Source organism: Oncorhynchus kisutch, unplaced genomic scaffold (assembly GCF_002021735.2).
Source record: "Oncorhynchus kisutch isolate 150728-3 unplaced genomic scaffold, Okis_V2 scaffold2905, whole genome shotgun sequence".
NCBI lineage: Eukaryota > Metazoa > Chordata > Actinopteri > Salmoniformes > Salmonidae > Oncorhynchus > Oncorhynchus kisutch.
In genome coordinates, this window is record NW_022264850.1 from 252,708 (window position 1) to 268,292 (window position 15,585).

Below are 15,585 nucleotides of genomic sequence, written 5' to 3' on the forward strand. Positions count from 1 at the left end.
CCTGGTACTACAGTACTGCAGGGTTACAGACATAAACCAATCACCTGGTCCTACAGTACTGCAGGGTTACAGACATAAACCAATCACCTGGTACTACAGTACTGTACTGGTTACAGACATAAACCAATCACCTGGTCTTATAGTACTGCAGGGTTACAGACATAAACCAATCACCTGGTCCCACAGTACTGTACTGGTTACAGACATAAACCAATCACCTGGTCCTACAGTACTGTACTGGTTACAGACATAAACCAATCACCTGGTACTACAGTACTGCAGGGTTACAGACATAAACCAATCACCTGGTACTACAGTACTGTACTGGTTACAGACATAAACCAATCACCTGGTACTACAGTACTGTACTGGTTACAGACATAAACCAATCACCTGGTACTACAGTACTGTACTGGTTACAGACATAAACCAATCACCTGGTACTACAGTACTGTACTGGTTACAGACATAAACCAATCACCTGGTACTACAGTACTGTACTGGTTACAGACATAAACCAATCACCTGGTCTTATAGTACTGTACTGGTTACAGACATAAACCAATCACCTGGTACTACAGTACTGTACTGGTTACAGACATAAACCAATCACCTGGTCCTACAGTACTGTACTGGTTACAGACATAAACCAATCACCTGGTACTACAGTACTGTACTGGTTACAGACATAAACCAATCACCTGGTACTACAGTACTGTACTGGTTACAGACATAAACCAATCACCTGGTACTACAGTACTGTACTGGTTACAGACATAAACCAATCACCTGGTACTACAGTACTGTACTGGTTACAGACATAAACCAATCACCTGGTACTACAGTACTGCTGGGTTACAGACATAAACCAATCACCTGGTACTACAGTACTGTACTGGTTACAGACATAAACCAATCACCTGGTACTACAGTACTGCTGGGTTACAGACATAAACCAATCACCTGGTACTACAGTACTGTACTGGTTACAGACATAAACCAATCACCTGGTCTTATAGTACTGCAGGGTTACAGACATAAACCAATCACCTGGTCCCACAGTACTGTACTGGTTACAGACATAAACCAATCACCTGGTCCTACAGTACTGTACTGGTTACAGACATAAACCAATCACCTGGTACTACAGTACTGTACTGGTTACAGACATAAACCAATCACCTGGTACTACAGTACTGTACTGGTTACAGACATAAACCAATCACCTGGTCTTATAGTACTGTACTGGTTACAGACATAAACCAATCACCTGGTACTACAGTACTGTACTGGTTACAGACATAAACCAATCACCTGGTCCTACAGTACTGTACTGGTTACAGACATAAACCAATCACCTGGTACTACAGTACTGTACTGGTTACAGACATAAACCAATCACCTGGTACTACAGTACTGTACTGGTTACAGACATAAACCAATCACCTGGTACTACAGTACTGTACTGGTTACAGACATAAACCAATCACCTGGTACTACAGTACTGTACTGGTTACAGACATAAACCAATCACCTGGTACTACAGTACTGCTGGGTTACAGACATAAACCAATCACCTGGTACTACAGTACTGTACTGGTTACAGACATAAACCAATCACCTGGTCCTACAGTACTGTACTGGTTACAGACATAAACCAATCACCTGGTACTACAGTACTGTACTGGTTACAGACATAAACCAATCACCTGGTACTACAGTACTGCAGGGTTACAGACATAAACCAATCACCTGGTCCTACAGTACTGCAGGGTTACAGACATAAACCAATCACCTGGTACTACAGTACTGTACTGGTTACAGACATAAACCAATCACCTGGTCTTATAGTACTGCAGGGTTACAGACATAAACCAATCACCTGGTCCCACAGTACTGTACTGGTTACAGACATAAACCAATCACCTGGTCCTACAGTACTGTACTGGTTACAGACATAAACCAATCACCTGGTACTACAGTACTGCAGGGTTACAGACATAAACCAATCACCTGGTACTACAGTACTGTACTGGTTACAGACATAAACCAATCACCTGGTACTACAGTACTGTACTGGTTACAGACATAAACCAATCACCTGGTCTTATAGTACTGTACTGGTTACAGACATAAACCAATCACCTGGTACTACAGTACTGCAGGGTTACAGACATAAACCAATCACCTGGTACTACAGTACTGTACTGGTTACAGACATAAACCAATCACCTGGTACTACAGTACTGTACTGGTTACAGACATAAACCAATCACCTGGTACTACAGTACTGTACTGGTTACAGACATAAACCAATCACCTGGTACTACAGTACTGTACTGGTTACAGACATAAACCAATCACCTGGTACTACAGTACTGTACTGGTTACAGACATAAACCAATCACCTGGTCTTATAGTACTGTACTGGTTACAGACATAAACCAATCACCTGGTCCTACAGTACTGTACTGGTTACAGACATAAACCAATCACCTGGTCCTACAGTACTGTACTGGTTACAGACATAAACCAATCACCTGGTACTACAGTACTGTACTGGTTACAGACATAAACCAATCACCTGGTACTACAGTACTGTACTGGTTACAGACATAAACCAATCACCTGGTACTACAGTACTGTACTGGTTACAGACATAAACCAATCACCTGGTACTACAGTACTGTACTGGTTACAGACATAAACCAATCACCTGGTACTACAGTACTGCTGGGTTACAGACATAAACCAATCACCTGGTACTACAGTACTGTACTGGTTACAGACATAAACCAATCACCTGGTCCTACAGTACTGTACTGGTTACAGACATAAACCAATCACCTGGTACTACAGTACTGTACTGGTTACAGACATAAACCAATCACCTGGTACTACAGTACTGCAGGGTTACAGACATAAACCAATCACCTGGTCCTACAGTACTGCAGGGTTACAGACATAAACCAATCACCTGGTACTACAGTACTGTACTGGTTACAGACATAAACCAATCACCTGGTCTTATAGTACTGCAGGGTTACAGACATAAACCAATCACCTGGTACTACAGTACTGTACTGGTTACAGACATAAACCAATCACCTGGTACTACAGTACTGTACTGGTTACAGACATAAACCAATCACCTGGTACTACAGTACTGTACTGGTTACAGACATAAACCAATCACCTGGTACTACAGTACTGTACTGGTTACAGACATAAACCAATCACCTGTGTGTGTCTGTGTGAGTTCTGTATTTTGTCTTATAAAGGAAAGAAGTTGAGTTAATCAGGACAGTATCAGTACAACCCATTATGGTTGTTCCTCCATCTCCATCTCTAGAATGGCCTCTCTCTCTGAGAGACTGACCCGTTCCATTTACCCAGACTGGCCTCTCTCTCTGAGACACTGACCCATTCAATGGCCTCTCTCTCTGAGACACTGACCCATTCAATGGCCTCTCTCTCTGAGACACTGACCCGTTCCATTTACCCAGACTGGCCTCTCTCTCTGAGACACTGACCCGTTCCATTTACCCAGAATGGCCTCTCTCTCTGAGACACTGACACGTTCCATTTACCCAGAATGACCTCTCTCTCTGAGACACTGACCCATTCAATGGCCTCTCTCTCTGAGACACTGACCCGTTCCATTTACCCAGACTGGCCTCTCTCTCTGAGACATTGACCCATTCCATTTACCCAGAATGGCCTCTCTCTCTGAGACATTGACCCGTTCCATTTACCCAGACTGGCCTCTCTCTCTGAGACATTGACCCGTTCCATTTACCCAGACTGGCCTCTCTCTCTGAGACACTGACCCATTCAATTTACCCAATTGATTTAAGGCATCGGTCACAAAAAAGTCCTAAAGAGGAGTTCAATTAATTGTGCCTTAGTCTGTTTCCCAAATGGCACCCTATTCCCTATGTGGGCCCTGGTCAAAAGTAGTGCACCCTATTCCCTATGTGGGCCCTGGTCAAAAGTAGTGCACCCTATTCCCTATGTGGGTCCTGGTCAAAAGTAGTGCACTATTTAAGGAATCAGGTGCAATTTGGGACACACTTTTCAAGTTCAACCTATATCTGTGAAGCGTTGCCTATTCCCTACATAGTGCACTACTGCTCCCTTACAAACAACAACCCTATTCCCTACATAGTGCACTACCGCTCCCTTACAAACAACAACCATATTCCCTACATAGTGCACTACCACTCCTTTACAAACAACAACCCTATTCCCTACATAGTGCACTACCACTCCTTTACAAACAACAACCCTATTCCCTACATAGTGCACTACCGCTCCCTTACAAACAACAACCATATTCCCTACATAGTGCACTACCGCTCCTTTACAAACAACAACCCTATTCCCTACATAGTGCACTACCACTCCCTTACAAACAACAACCCTATTCCCTACATAGTGCACTACTTTTGGGCAGTGTTAAAGGGGACTAGGGTAGTATTTGAGACACTGACAGCGATAGATTAGCAGTAGATTCAGTTTTAATTTCTTGCAGACCCCCTCCTCCTCGCCCCCCCTCTCAGAAGAGGGTGCACTCCTCCTCGCCCCCCCTCTCAGAAGAGGGTGCACTCCTCCTCGCCCCCCCCCCCCCCCCCCCCCCCCCCCTCAGAAGAGGGTGCACTCCTCCTCGCCCCCCCTCTCAGAAGAGGGTGCACTTCTTGCGCCTCTTTTTGATTGGTGGCGGGCACAGGACGGCCCGGATGGCCTCGTCGAAAACCGTCTTCAGCCCCCTCTGGGTCAGGGCTGAGCACTCCAGGTACTTCACCGCACCTGTAGGGGACAGGAGACAGCCAATCAGAGAAGGGGATGAGGACAGACACACATCCAATTGGTCAGTCAGAAACTTGGGACTCAAAAATAGGTGAGTTCACACACAGGTGAACACTAGAGCTCAAAGAAGCTGTCAGAAACACATTCAGACACACTACATCCTCGCTCTCGTTCTCAAACTAAAACGCCACCCTCCACAGACACCCACCTATCTCCCGTGCCATGGCCAGGCCCTGAGGGTAGGTGATTGGGGACAACTTCTTGTCCCTCAGCCTCTCAATAGTGTCCTTGTCGTCCCTCAGGTCCAGCTTCGTGCCCACCAGGATGATGGGGGTGTTGGGGCAGTGGTGACGCACTTCCGGGTACCACTGTTCAAGGTCACATAGAGATCAAAGGTCAAGGGTTCATTTTCATTTCATTTGAACCTTTATTGAACTAGGCAAGTCAGTTAAGAACAAATTCTATTTACAATGACGGTCTACCCCGGCCAAACCCAGACGACGCTGGGCCAAACCCGGGACGACGCTGGGCCAAACCCAGACGACGCTGGGCCAAACCCGGGACGACGCTGGGCCAAACCCAGACGATGCTGGGTCAATTGTACGCCGCCCTATGGGACTCCCAATCACGGCCGGTTGTGATACAGCCTGGATTCGAACCAGGGTGTCTGTCGTGACGCCTCTAGCACTGAGATGCAGTGCCTTAGACCATCATTGTAAATAAGAATTTGTTCTTAACTGACTTGCCTAGTTACATTTTTTAAAATGTTATAAAAATGAACCCTTGACCTCTATGTGACCTTGAACAGTGGTACCCGGAAGTGCCACTGTTAAGATCATGAAGGTCAAAGGGTTATAAGGTCTCAAAAGGTCGACCTACATAAAGGAGGTTGAGGAGTTGGGCCAACAGCCCCAACAGCAACATGAATAAACACAATGTAACACTGTACAATGGGGAGCTGACCATATTAGGGATATTACCATTACTGTTATTTAGGAGGGCGATAGAGACACTCACCTTAGCTCTGACGTTCTCAAAGGAGGCAGGGCTCACCAGAGAAAAGCATGTCAAGAACACGTCCTGTTCAGACACAGGAAACAGACAGTATATTAAACAGGCTGACTAAACAAGAAACACTGCATGGGAAAACAATGAGTGACTCTCTAGGTTCTGTATAGAATAGGACAGCAGCTGGAGAGACTACAGGGTGCATTGGACTCTGTGATTTCTGTGACTCAGTGACTCTCTAGGTTCTGTATAGAATAGGACAGCAGCTGGAGAGACTACAGGGTGCATTGGACTCTGTGATTTCTGTGACTCAGTGACTCTCTAGGTTCTGTACAGAAAGAGACTACAGGGTGAGTTGGACTCTGACCCAGTGACTCTCTAGGTTCTGTATAGAAAGAGACTACAGGGTGAGTTGGACTCTGTGACTCTCTAGGTTCTGTATAGAATAGGACAGCAGCTGGAGAGACTACAGGGTGAGTTGGACTCTGTGACTCTCTAGGTTCTGTATAGAATAGGACAGCAGCTAGAGAGACTACAGGGTGAGTTGGACTCTGTGACTCTAGGTTCTGTATAGAAAGAGACTACAGGGTGAGTTGGACTCTGTGTTTTCTGTGACTGTGACTCAGTGACTCTCTAGGTTCTGTATAGAATAGGACAGCAGCTGGAGAGACTACAGGGTGAGTTGGACTGTGACTCAGTGACTCTCTAGGTTCTGTATAGAAAGAGACTACAGGGTGAGTTGGACTCTGTGTTTTCTGTGACTCTGTGACTCTCTAGGTTCTGTATAGAAAGAGACTACAGGGTGAGTTGGACTCTGTGAATTCTGTGACTCAGTGACTCTCTAGGTTCTGTATAGAAAGAGACTACAGGGTGTGTTGGACTCTGTGACTCAGTGACTCTCTAGGTTCTGTATAGAATAGGACAGCAGCTGGAGAGACTGCAGGATGTGTTGGTATTCAGAGCAGGTACGATAGCCTTACAGAGGAGCTGGAGGAGTCTGGAGCTGGGGCCTCGCAATGCAACAGCAGTGTGTGTGTGTGTGTGTGTGTGTGCAGGGGTTCCTCTGGACAGGGAGGCAGACAAGATGTGTTAATGAGGCAGACAGGATGTATTAATGAGGCAGACAGGATATGTTAATGAGGCAGACAGGATGTGTTAATGAGGCAGACAGGGTGTATTAATGAGGCAGACAGGATGTGTTAATGAGGCAGACAGGATGTATTAATGAGGCAGACAGGATGTATTAATGAGGCAGACAGGATGTGTTAATGAGGCAGACAGGATGTATTAATGAGGCAGACAGGATGTATTAATGAGGCAGACAGGATGTATTAAGGTGTTATAACAACACCACTCAGTAATCCTGGTGGTTGTCACTGGTCTGACTACCATATATTTTTTATTTCACCTTTATTTAACCAGGTAGGCTAGTTGAGAACAAGTTCTCATTTACAACTGCGACCTGGCCAAGATAAAGCAAAGCAGTGCGAAACAAACAACAACACAGATTTACACATAAACAAACATACAGTCAATAACACAATAGAAAAATCTATGTACAGTGTGTGCAAATGTAGTAAGATTAGGGAGGTAAAGGCAATAAATATGCCATAGAGGCAAAATAATTACAATTTAGCATTAACTCTGGAGTGATAGATGTGCAGATGATGATGTGCAAGTAGAGATACTGGGGGGCAAAAGAGCAACAACAAAATAATAATAATAATAACAAAATGGGGATGAGGTAGTTGGGTGTGCTATTTACAGATGGGCTGTGTACAGGTACAGTGATCGGTAAGCTGCTCTGACAGCTGATGCTTAAAGTTAGAGAGGGAGATATAAGTCTCCAGCTTCAGTGATTTTTGCAATTCGTTCCAGTCATTGGCAGCAGAGAACTGGAAGGAAAGGCGGCCAAAGTAGGTGTTGGCTTTGGGGATGACCAGTGAAATATACCTGCTGGAGCGCGTGCTACGGGTGGGTGTTGCTGTGGTGACCAGTGAGCTGAGATAAGGCGGTGCTTTACCTAGCAAAGACTTATAGATGACCTGGAACCTGTGGGTTTGGCGATGAATATGTAGCGAGGGCTAGCCAACGAGAGCATACAGGTCACAGTGGTGGGTAGTATATGGGGCTTTGGTGACAAAACGGATGGCACTGTTGATAGGCTACAGCCAATTTGCTGAGTAGAGTGTTGGAGGCTATTTTGTAAATGACATCGCCGAAGTCAAGGATCGGTGGGATAGTAAATTTTACGAGGGCATGTTTGGCAGCATGAGTGAAGGATGCTTTGTTGCGAAATACGAAGCCAATTCTAGATTTAATTTTGGATTGGAGATGCTTAATGTGAGTCTGGAATGAGAGTTTCCAGTCTAACCAGACACCTAGTTATTTGTAGTTGTCAGAACCGTCCAGAGTAGTGATGCTAGTCGGGCGGGTGGGTGCAAGCAGCCATCGGTTGAAGAGCATTTAGTTTAACTAGCATTTAAAAGCAGTTGGAGGCCACGGAAGGAGTGCTGTATGGCATTAAAGCTCGTTTGGAGGTTTGTTAACACAGTGTCCAAAGAAGGGCCAGATGTATACAGAATGGTGTCGCCTGCGTAGAGGAGGATCAGAAAGTCACCAGCAGCAAGAGTGACATAATTTATATATACAGAGAAAAGAGTCAGCCCAAGAATTTAACCCTGTGGCACCCCCATAGAGACTGCCAGAGGTCCGGACAACAGGCCTTCCGATTTGACACACTGAACTCTATCTGAGAAGTGGTTGTTGAACCAGGCGAGGCAGTCATTTGAGAAACCAAGGCTATTGAGTCTGCCAATAAGAATGCGGTGATTGACAGTCGAAAGCCTTGGCCAGGTCGATGAAGACGGCTGCACAGTACTGTCTTTTATCGATGGTGGTTATGATATCGTTTAGGACCTGGAGCGTGGCTGAGGTGCACCCGTGACCAGATTGGAAACCAGATTGCGTAGAGGAGAAGGTACGGTGGGATTCAAAATAGTCGGTGATCTGTTTGTTGACTTGGCTTTCGAAGACCTTAGAAAGGCAGGGCAGGATAGATAGGTCTGTAGCAGTGTGGGTCTGTAGCAGTGTGGGTCTGTAGCAGTGTGGGTCTGTAGCAGTGTGGGTCTAGAGTGTCTCCCCCTTTGAAGAGGGGGATGACCGTGGCAGCTTTCCAATCTTTGGGGCTCTCAGACGATATGAGAGGTTGAACAGGCTAGTAATAGGGGTTGCAACAATTGCGGTGGATAATTTTAGAAAGGGTCCAGATTGTCTTGCCCGGCTGATTCGTAGGGGTCCAGATTTTGCAGCTTTCGAAGATTTTAGATAGGCAGGGCAGGATCATCCCCCTTTGAAGAGGAGGATGACCGCGGCAGCTTTCCAATCTTTGGGAATCTCAGACAATACGAAAGAGAGGTTGAACAGGCTAGTAATGAGGGTTGCAACAATTTCCGCGAATAATTTCCGAAAGAGAGGGTTCAGATTTTCTAGTCCGGCTGATTTGTAGGGATCCAGGTTTTGCAGCTCTTTCAGGACATCAGTTGTCTGGATTTTGGTGAAGGAGACGCGCGGAGGACTTGGGCAAGTTGCTGCAGGGGGTGCAGAGCTGTTGGCCGGGGTAGCCAGGTGGAAAGCATGGCCAGCCGTAGAAAAGTGCTTATTGAAATTATCGATTATCGTAGATTTATCGGTGGTGACAGTGTTTCCTAGCCTCAGTGCAGTGGGCAGGAGGGAGGAGGTGCTGTTATTCTCCATGGATTTTACAGTGTCTCAAAACTTTTTGGAATTAGTGCTACAGGATGCAAATTTATGTTTGAAAAAACTAGCCTTTGCTTTCCTAACTGACTGTGCATATTGGTTCCTGACTTCCCTGAAAAGTTGCATATCACGGGGGCTATTCGATGCTAAAACGCCACAGGATGTTTTTGTGCTGGTCGAGGGCAGTCAAGTCTGGGGTGAACCAAGGGCTATATCTGTTCTTAGTTCTGCATTTTTTGAATGGGGCATGCTTATTTAAGATGGTGAGGAAAGCACTTTCAAAGAGCAAAAAGGCATCCTCTACTTACGGGATGAGGTAAATATCCTTCCAAGATAGAACGATTAGAAAGGCTTGCTTGCTGAAGTGTTTTAGGGAGCATTTGACAGTGATTAGGGGTGGTTGTTTGACCGTGGACCCATTACGGACGCAGGCAATGAGGCAGTGATCACTGAGATCCTGGTTGAAGACAGTAGAGGTGTATTTAGAGGGCAAGTTGGTCAGGATGATATCTAAGAGGGTGCCATGGTTATGGATTTAGGGTTGTACCTGGTAGGTTCCTTGATAATTTGTGTGAGAATAGGACTATTCTCCTCTCTGGCTGGGATGGGTGAAACGCTAAAATAGCCCCCCTAATCATTTTCTCTGAAGCAGCAGCCAGGCAGGGAGCTGTGTTTCTGACGGAGCCGCCACTGGCGAGATAATGAGGAAAACAGTGGAATAACAGGAAACTGTGTGGAGAATGAGTTAAGCAGAACCAGGAAGACACAAAATGGAGGATGTGGAATGTGTATGAGTGATAATGAATGAGAGATGGCGGTGAGTGAGTGAGTGAGTGAGTGAGTGAGTGAGTGAGTTACCGTCTGTGGATAGGACAGTGGTCTGAGCCTGTCGTAGTCCTCCTGTCCTGCAGTATCCCACAGTCCAAGATTCACTGGTTTCCCATCTACCATCACATTGGCAGAGTAGTTGTCAAACCTGAGAGGACAGGATGTTGTTCAGAGAAGTACACACACACACACACACACACACACAAACAGGCATGCACGCACACACACAAACAGGCATGCGCACACACAAACAGGCATGCGCACACACCACACACATTCACACAAACAGGGATGAGGGATGAGAGGGGAACCCTTAAACAGAGACATTCATATCCTGTTGTTACAGTAGTACACACACACACACACACACACACTCACACCATCATTGTAGTGCAGCTTCATGCTATGATACTCACACTGTGGGGATGTATTCTCCAGGGAAGGCATTGGTGGTATAGCTGATGAGAAGACATGTCTTTCCCACCGCTCTGAGAGACAAAGTTTAGAGAGAGAGAGATAGAGGGAGAGAGAGAGAGAGAGGGAGAGAGAGAGAGAGAGAGAGAGAGAGAGGGAGAGAGAGAGAGGGAGAGAGAGAGAGAGAGAGAGAGAGAGGGAGAGAGAGAGAGAGAGAGGGAGAGAGAGAGAGGGAGAGAGAGAGAGAGGGAGAGAGAGAGAGAGAGAGAGAGAGAGAGAGAGAGAGAGAGAGAGAGAGAGAGAGAGAGAGAGAGAGAGAGAGAGAGAGAGAGAGAGAGAGAGAGAGAGAGAGAGAGAGAGAGAGGGAGAGAGAGAGAGGGAGGGAGAGAGAGAGAGAGGGAGAGAGAGAGAGAGAGAGAGAGGGAGAGAGAGAGAGAGGGAGAGAGAGAGAGAGAGAGAGAGAGAGAGAGGGAGAGAGAGAGAGAGAGAGAGAGAGAGAGAGAGAGAGGGAGAGAGAGAGGGAGAGAGAGAGAGAGGGAGAGAGAGAGAGAGAGAGAGAGAATAATCAAATCAATAAATAAAGGCTGTGTATGGTTGTTTGACAGTGTGTGTGTGTGTGTGTGTGTGTGTGTGAACACAGACACTGTCCTACATAGACTTTTGGCTGGGGGGGCACATTGGCAGACCACAGCTGCCTTGCTATGTTGTTGTCTTAGGTCTCTCTTTATGGACTGTTGTGTTGTCTCTCGTCGTGATGTGTGTTTGGTCCTATATTTTTATTGTAATCCCGCAGGGGGCCTTTTGCCTTTTGGTAGGCCGTCAATGTAAATAAGAATTTGTTCTGAACTGACTTGCCTTGTTATATAAAGGTTAAATAAAAATACACATATCAGAGAGGGGGGCTGAAGACTCCACATCATTACCTGTGTGTGTGTGGACATGTTTGACCATACTTCAAGTCCCTACAAGAACAGTAAACGAACAAAACTGGGGACATTTTGTTGGTCCCCACAAGGTCAAATGCTATTTCTAAGGGGTTTAGGGTTAGAATTAGGTTAAGGGTTAGGAGCTCAAATCAAATCAAATTGTATTTGTCACATGTGCCGAATACAACAGGTGTGTAGACCTTACAGTGAAATGCTGACTTTACAAGCCCTTAACCAACAATGCTTTAAGAAGTTAAGATGATAAAAATAAGTGTTAAGTAAAAAATAGATGTGGAGGCTTTATACAAGGTGTTACGGTACAGAGTCAATGTGGAGGTTATATACAAGGTGTTACGGTACAGAGTCAATGTGGAGGCTATATACAGGGTGTTACGGTACAGAGTCAATGTGGAGGCTATATACAGGGTGTTACGGTACAGAGTCAATGTGGAGGCTATATACAGGGTGTTACGGTACAGAGTCAATGTGGAGGCTATATACAGGGTGTTACGGTACAGAGTCAATGTGGAGGCTATATACAGGGTGTTACGGTACAGAGTCAATGTGGAGGCTATATACAGGGTGTTACGGTACAGAGTCAATGTGGAGGCTATATACAGGGTGTTACGGTACAGAGTCAATGTGGAGGCTATATACAGGGTATTACGGTACAGAGTCAATGTGGAGGCTATATACAGGGTGTTACGGTACAGAGTCTTTGTGGAGGCTATTTCAGGGTGTTACGGTACAGAGTCAATGTGGAGGCTATATACAGGGTGTTACGGTACAGAGTCAATGTGGAGGCTATATACAGGGTGTTATGGTACAGAGTCAATGTGGAGGCTATATACAGGTGGTACTGGTACAGAGTCAATGTGGAGGCTATATACAGGGGGTACTGGTACAGAGTCTTTGTGGAGGCTATATACAGGGTATTACGGTACAGAGTCAATGTGGAGGCTATATGCAGGGTATTACGGGACAGAGTCAATGTGGAGGCTATGTACAGGGTGTTACGGTACAGAGTCAATGTGGAGACTATATACAGGGTGTTACGGTACAGAGTCAATGTGGAGGCTATATACAGGTGGTACTGGTACAGAGTCAATGTGGAGGCTATATACAGGGTGTTACGGTACAGAGTCAATGTGGAGGCTATATATAGGGTGTTACGGTACAGAGTCAATGTGGAGGCTATATACAGGTGGTACTGGTACAGAGTCAATCTGGAGGCTATATACAGGGGGTACCGGTACAGGGTCAATGTGGAGGCTATATACAGGGTGTTACGGTACAGAGTCAATGTGGAGGCTATATACAGGGTGTTACGGTACAGAGTCAATGTGGAGGCTATATACAGGTGGTACTGGTACAGAGTCAATCTGGAGGCTATATACAGGGGGTACCGGTACAGGGTCAATGTGGAGGCTATATACAGGGTGTTACGGTACAGAGTCAATGTGGAGGCTATATACAGGGTGTTACGGTACAGAGTCAATGTGGAGGCTATATACAGGGGGTACCAGTACAGAGTCAATGTGGAGACTATATACAGGGGGTTCCGGTACAGAGTCAATGTGGAGGCTATATACAGGGTATTACGGTACAGAGTCAATGTGGAGGCTATATACAGGGTGTTACGGTACAGAGTCTTTGTGGAGGCTATATACAGGGTGTTACGGTACAGAGTCAATGTGGAGGCTATATACAGGGTGTTACGGTACAGAGTCAATGTGGAGGCTATATACAGGGTGTTATGGTACAGAGTCAATGTGGAGGCTATATACAGGTGGTACTGGTACAGAGTCAATGTGGAGGCTATATACAGGGGGTACTGGTACAGAGTCTTTGTGGAGGCTATATACAGGGTATTACGGTACAGAGTCAATGTGGAGGCTATATGCAGGGTATTACGGGACAGAGTCAATGTGGAGGCTATGTACAGGGTGTTACGGTACAGAGTCAATGTGGAGACTATATACAGGGTGTTACGGTACAGAGTCAATGTGGAGGCTATATACAGGTGGTACTGGTACAGAGTCAATGTGGAGGCTATATACAGGGTGTTACGGTACAGAGTCAATGTGGAGGCTATATATAGGGTGTTACGGTACAGAGTCAATGTGGAGGCTATATACAGGTGGTACTGGTACAGAGTCAATCTGGAGGCTATATACAGGGGGTACCGGTACAGGGTCAATGTGGAGGCTATATACAGGGTGTTACGGTACAGAGTCAATGTGGAGGCTATATACAGGGTGTTACGGTACAGAGTCAATGTGGAGGCTATATACAGGTGGTACTGGTACAGAGTCAATCTGGAGGCTATATACAGGGGGTACCGGTACAGGGTCAATGTGGAGGCTATATACAGGGTGTTACGGTACAGAGTCAATGTGGAGGCTATATACAGGGTGTTACGGTACAGAGTCAATGTGGAGGCTATATACAGGGGGTACCAGTACAGAGTCAATGTGGAGACTATATACAGGGGGTTCCGGTACAGAGTCAATGTGCGGGGGCACCGGTTAGTTGAGGTAATTGAGGTAATATGTACATGTAGGTAGAGTTAAAGTGACTATACATAGATAATAACAGAGAGTAGCAGCAGTGTTAAAGAGGGTCTGGGTAGCCCATTGATTAGCTGGTCAGGAGTCTAATGGCTGGGGGGTAGAAGCTGGTCAGGAGTCTTATGGCTGGGGGGGTAGAAGCTGTTAAGAAGGCCTTTGGACCTCGACTAGGGTTAGTTTTAGGGTTAGGGAAAAATAGGACTTTGAATGGGACTGAATTACCTGTCCCCACAAGGTTAGTTGTACAATATTGCGCATGTGTGTGTGTTGCCCATCCCCTAAAAAAATCCTAGACAGCCCCCCCCCCAACCCTGTTTAGCTATGCTATGCAGTCCTACCTCCACACAGTACCCAAATTCTACGCCGCATCCGCACCGCATCACAATGTAGCAGAAGTCAAATAAACCTGTCTTTCAACTATGTCTATGGTAGAAAGGCTATATAAACACGGCATATTGCATAGGTGCCCGTGCCCATCCGTAGCCCGTGCGCCTCCGTAGCCCGTGCCCATCCGTAGCCCGTGCGCCTCCGTAGGAGCTGGCTGTGTAGGTGTGAAAGCATTACATCAGTCTCAGCCAAGCCCTCCCAGCGACATTTCTGCAACTATGCACATATTAATGTATATTTCGCAATTCTGCTCAACCCCCCCGACAAATATGGGTTTCCAAATGTTGTTAATCCGAGAAGCTTTAGTTAGTTATTTTTTTTATATATATTTCAATGAAACGTTCAAATAGCTTTAGTTCAATTTCAGACAGACTATTTCACACCCGAACTTATAATGCATTGTGCAAAACCTGGCAGAAAATTTGGCAAATGCATTGATAACAAAGTAGGCTAACAAAATAAAACATCTAATTGCTCAACATTCATTTCACGCTCACGCACTGATGAGAGAGCGGATTCTAGAGAAGTGAACGCCGACCCATTCAACCCGCTATAGCCCCAGCCCTTACTGCAACAATTGCCCTCACAGACTCGAAAAAGGACACATTTTCAGCCTAAACACACACAAAAGGTCTTACCCATCGCCCACCACGACGCATTTGATGGCCTGCATTTTTGCAGAGGGTGGTGGTATCCAACGACGGACTATTCCCTGGTTTTAAAATGGCAAATTGTTTATAATTTCTGATATCGCTAATAATAAGTGAATTGGTACAGCTCCTCGCGACCAGGCTGCAGTAGCGGAGGGAGGCAGTGTCGAATCCCGGCGGAACATCCCGGAAAAGACCGAACGTGTTTAAAGGGAAAGTTGTTTTTCCCCCGAC

At 45.9% G+C, this 15,585-nt stretch overlaps 1 protein-coding gene across 1 annotated transcript; it reads right to left on the minus strand.

Moving 5' to 3' along the window:
• Positions 1-4,642: 4,642 nt before the first annotated feature.
• LOC116371029 (ras-related C3 botulinum toxin substrate 3-like) lies at positions 4,643-15,531 on the minus strand. The gene is made up of 6 exons (XM_031819937.1): positions 15,340-15,531; positions 10,821-10,892; positions 10,435-10,552; positions 5,827-5,889; positions 5,018-5,177; positions 4,643-4,809 (listed from the first exon to the last, which is right to left on the minus strand). The coding sequence occupies exons 1-6, from the start codon at positions 15,372-15,374 to the stop codon at positions 4,679-4,681; spliced, it is 579 nt and encodes a 192-aa protein (XP_031675797.1). The 5' UTR covers positions 15,375-15,531; the 3' UTR covers positions 4,643-4,678.
• Between the last annotated feature and the right edge of the window lie 54 nt (positions 15,532-15,585).

Excerpts from the sequence above, each read along its gene's own strand:
- LOC116371029 (XM_031819937.1), bottom strand. The coding sequence starts at position 15,374 with ATGCAGGCCATCAAATGCGTCGTGGTGGGCGATGG. Across the intron at positions 10,553-10,820 it reads GGAGAATACATCCCCACAGT|GTTTGACAACTACTCTGCCA; the intron begins GTGAGTATCATA and ends CTGTCCTCTCAG. Across the intron at positions 5,890-10,434 it reads CACTGTCCTATCCACAGACG|GACGTGTTCTTGACATGCTT; the intron begins GTAACTCACTCA and ends GTGTCTGAACAG.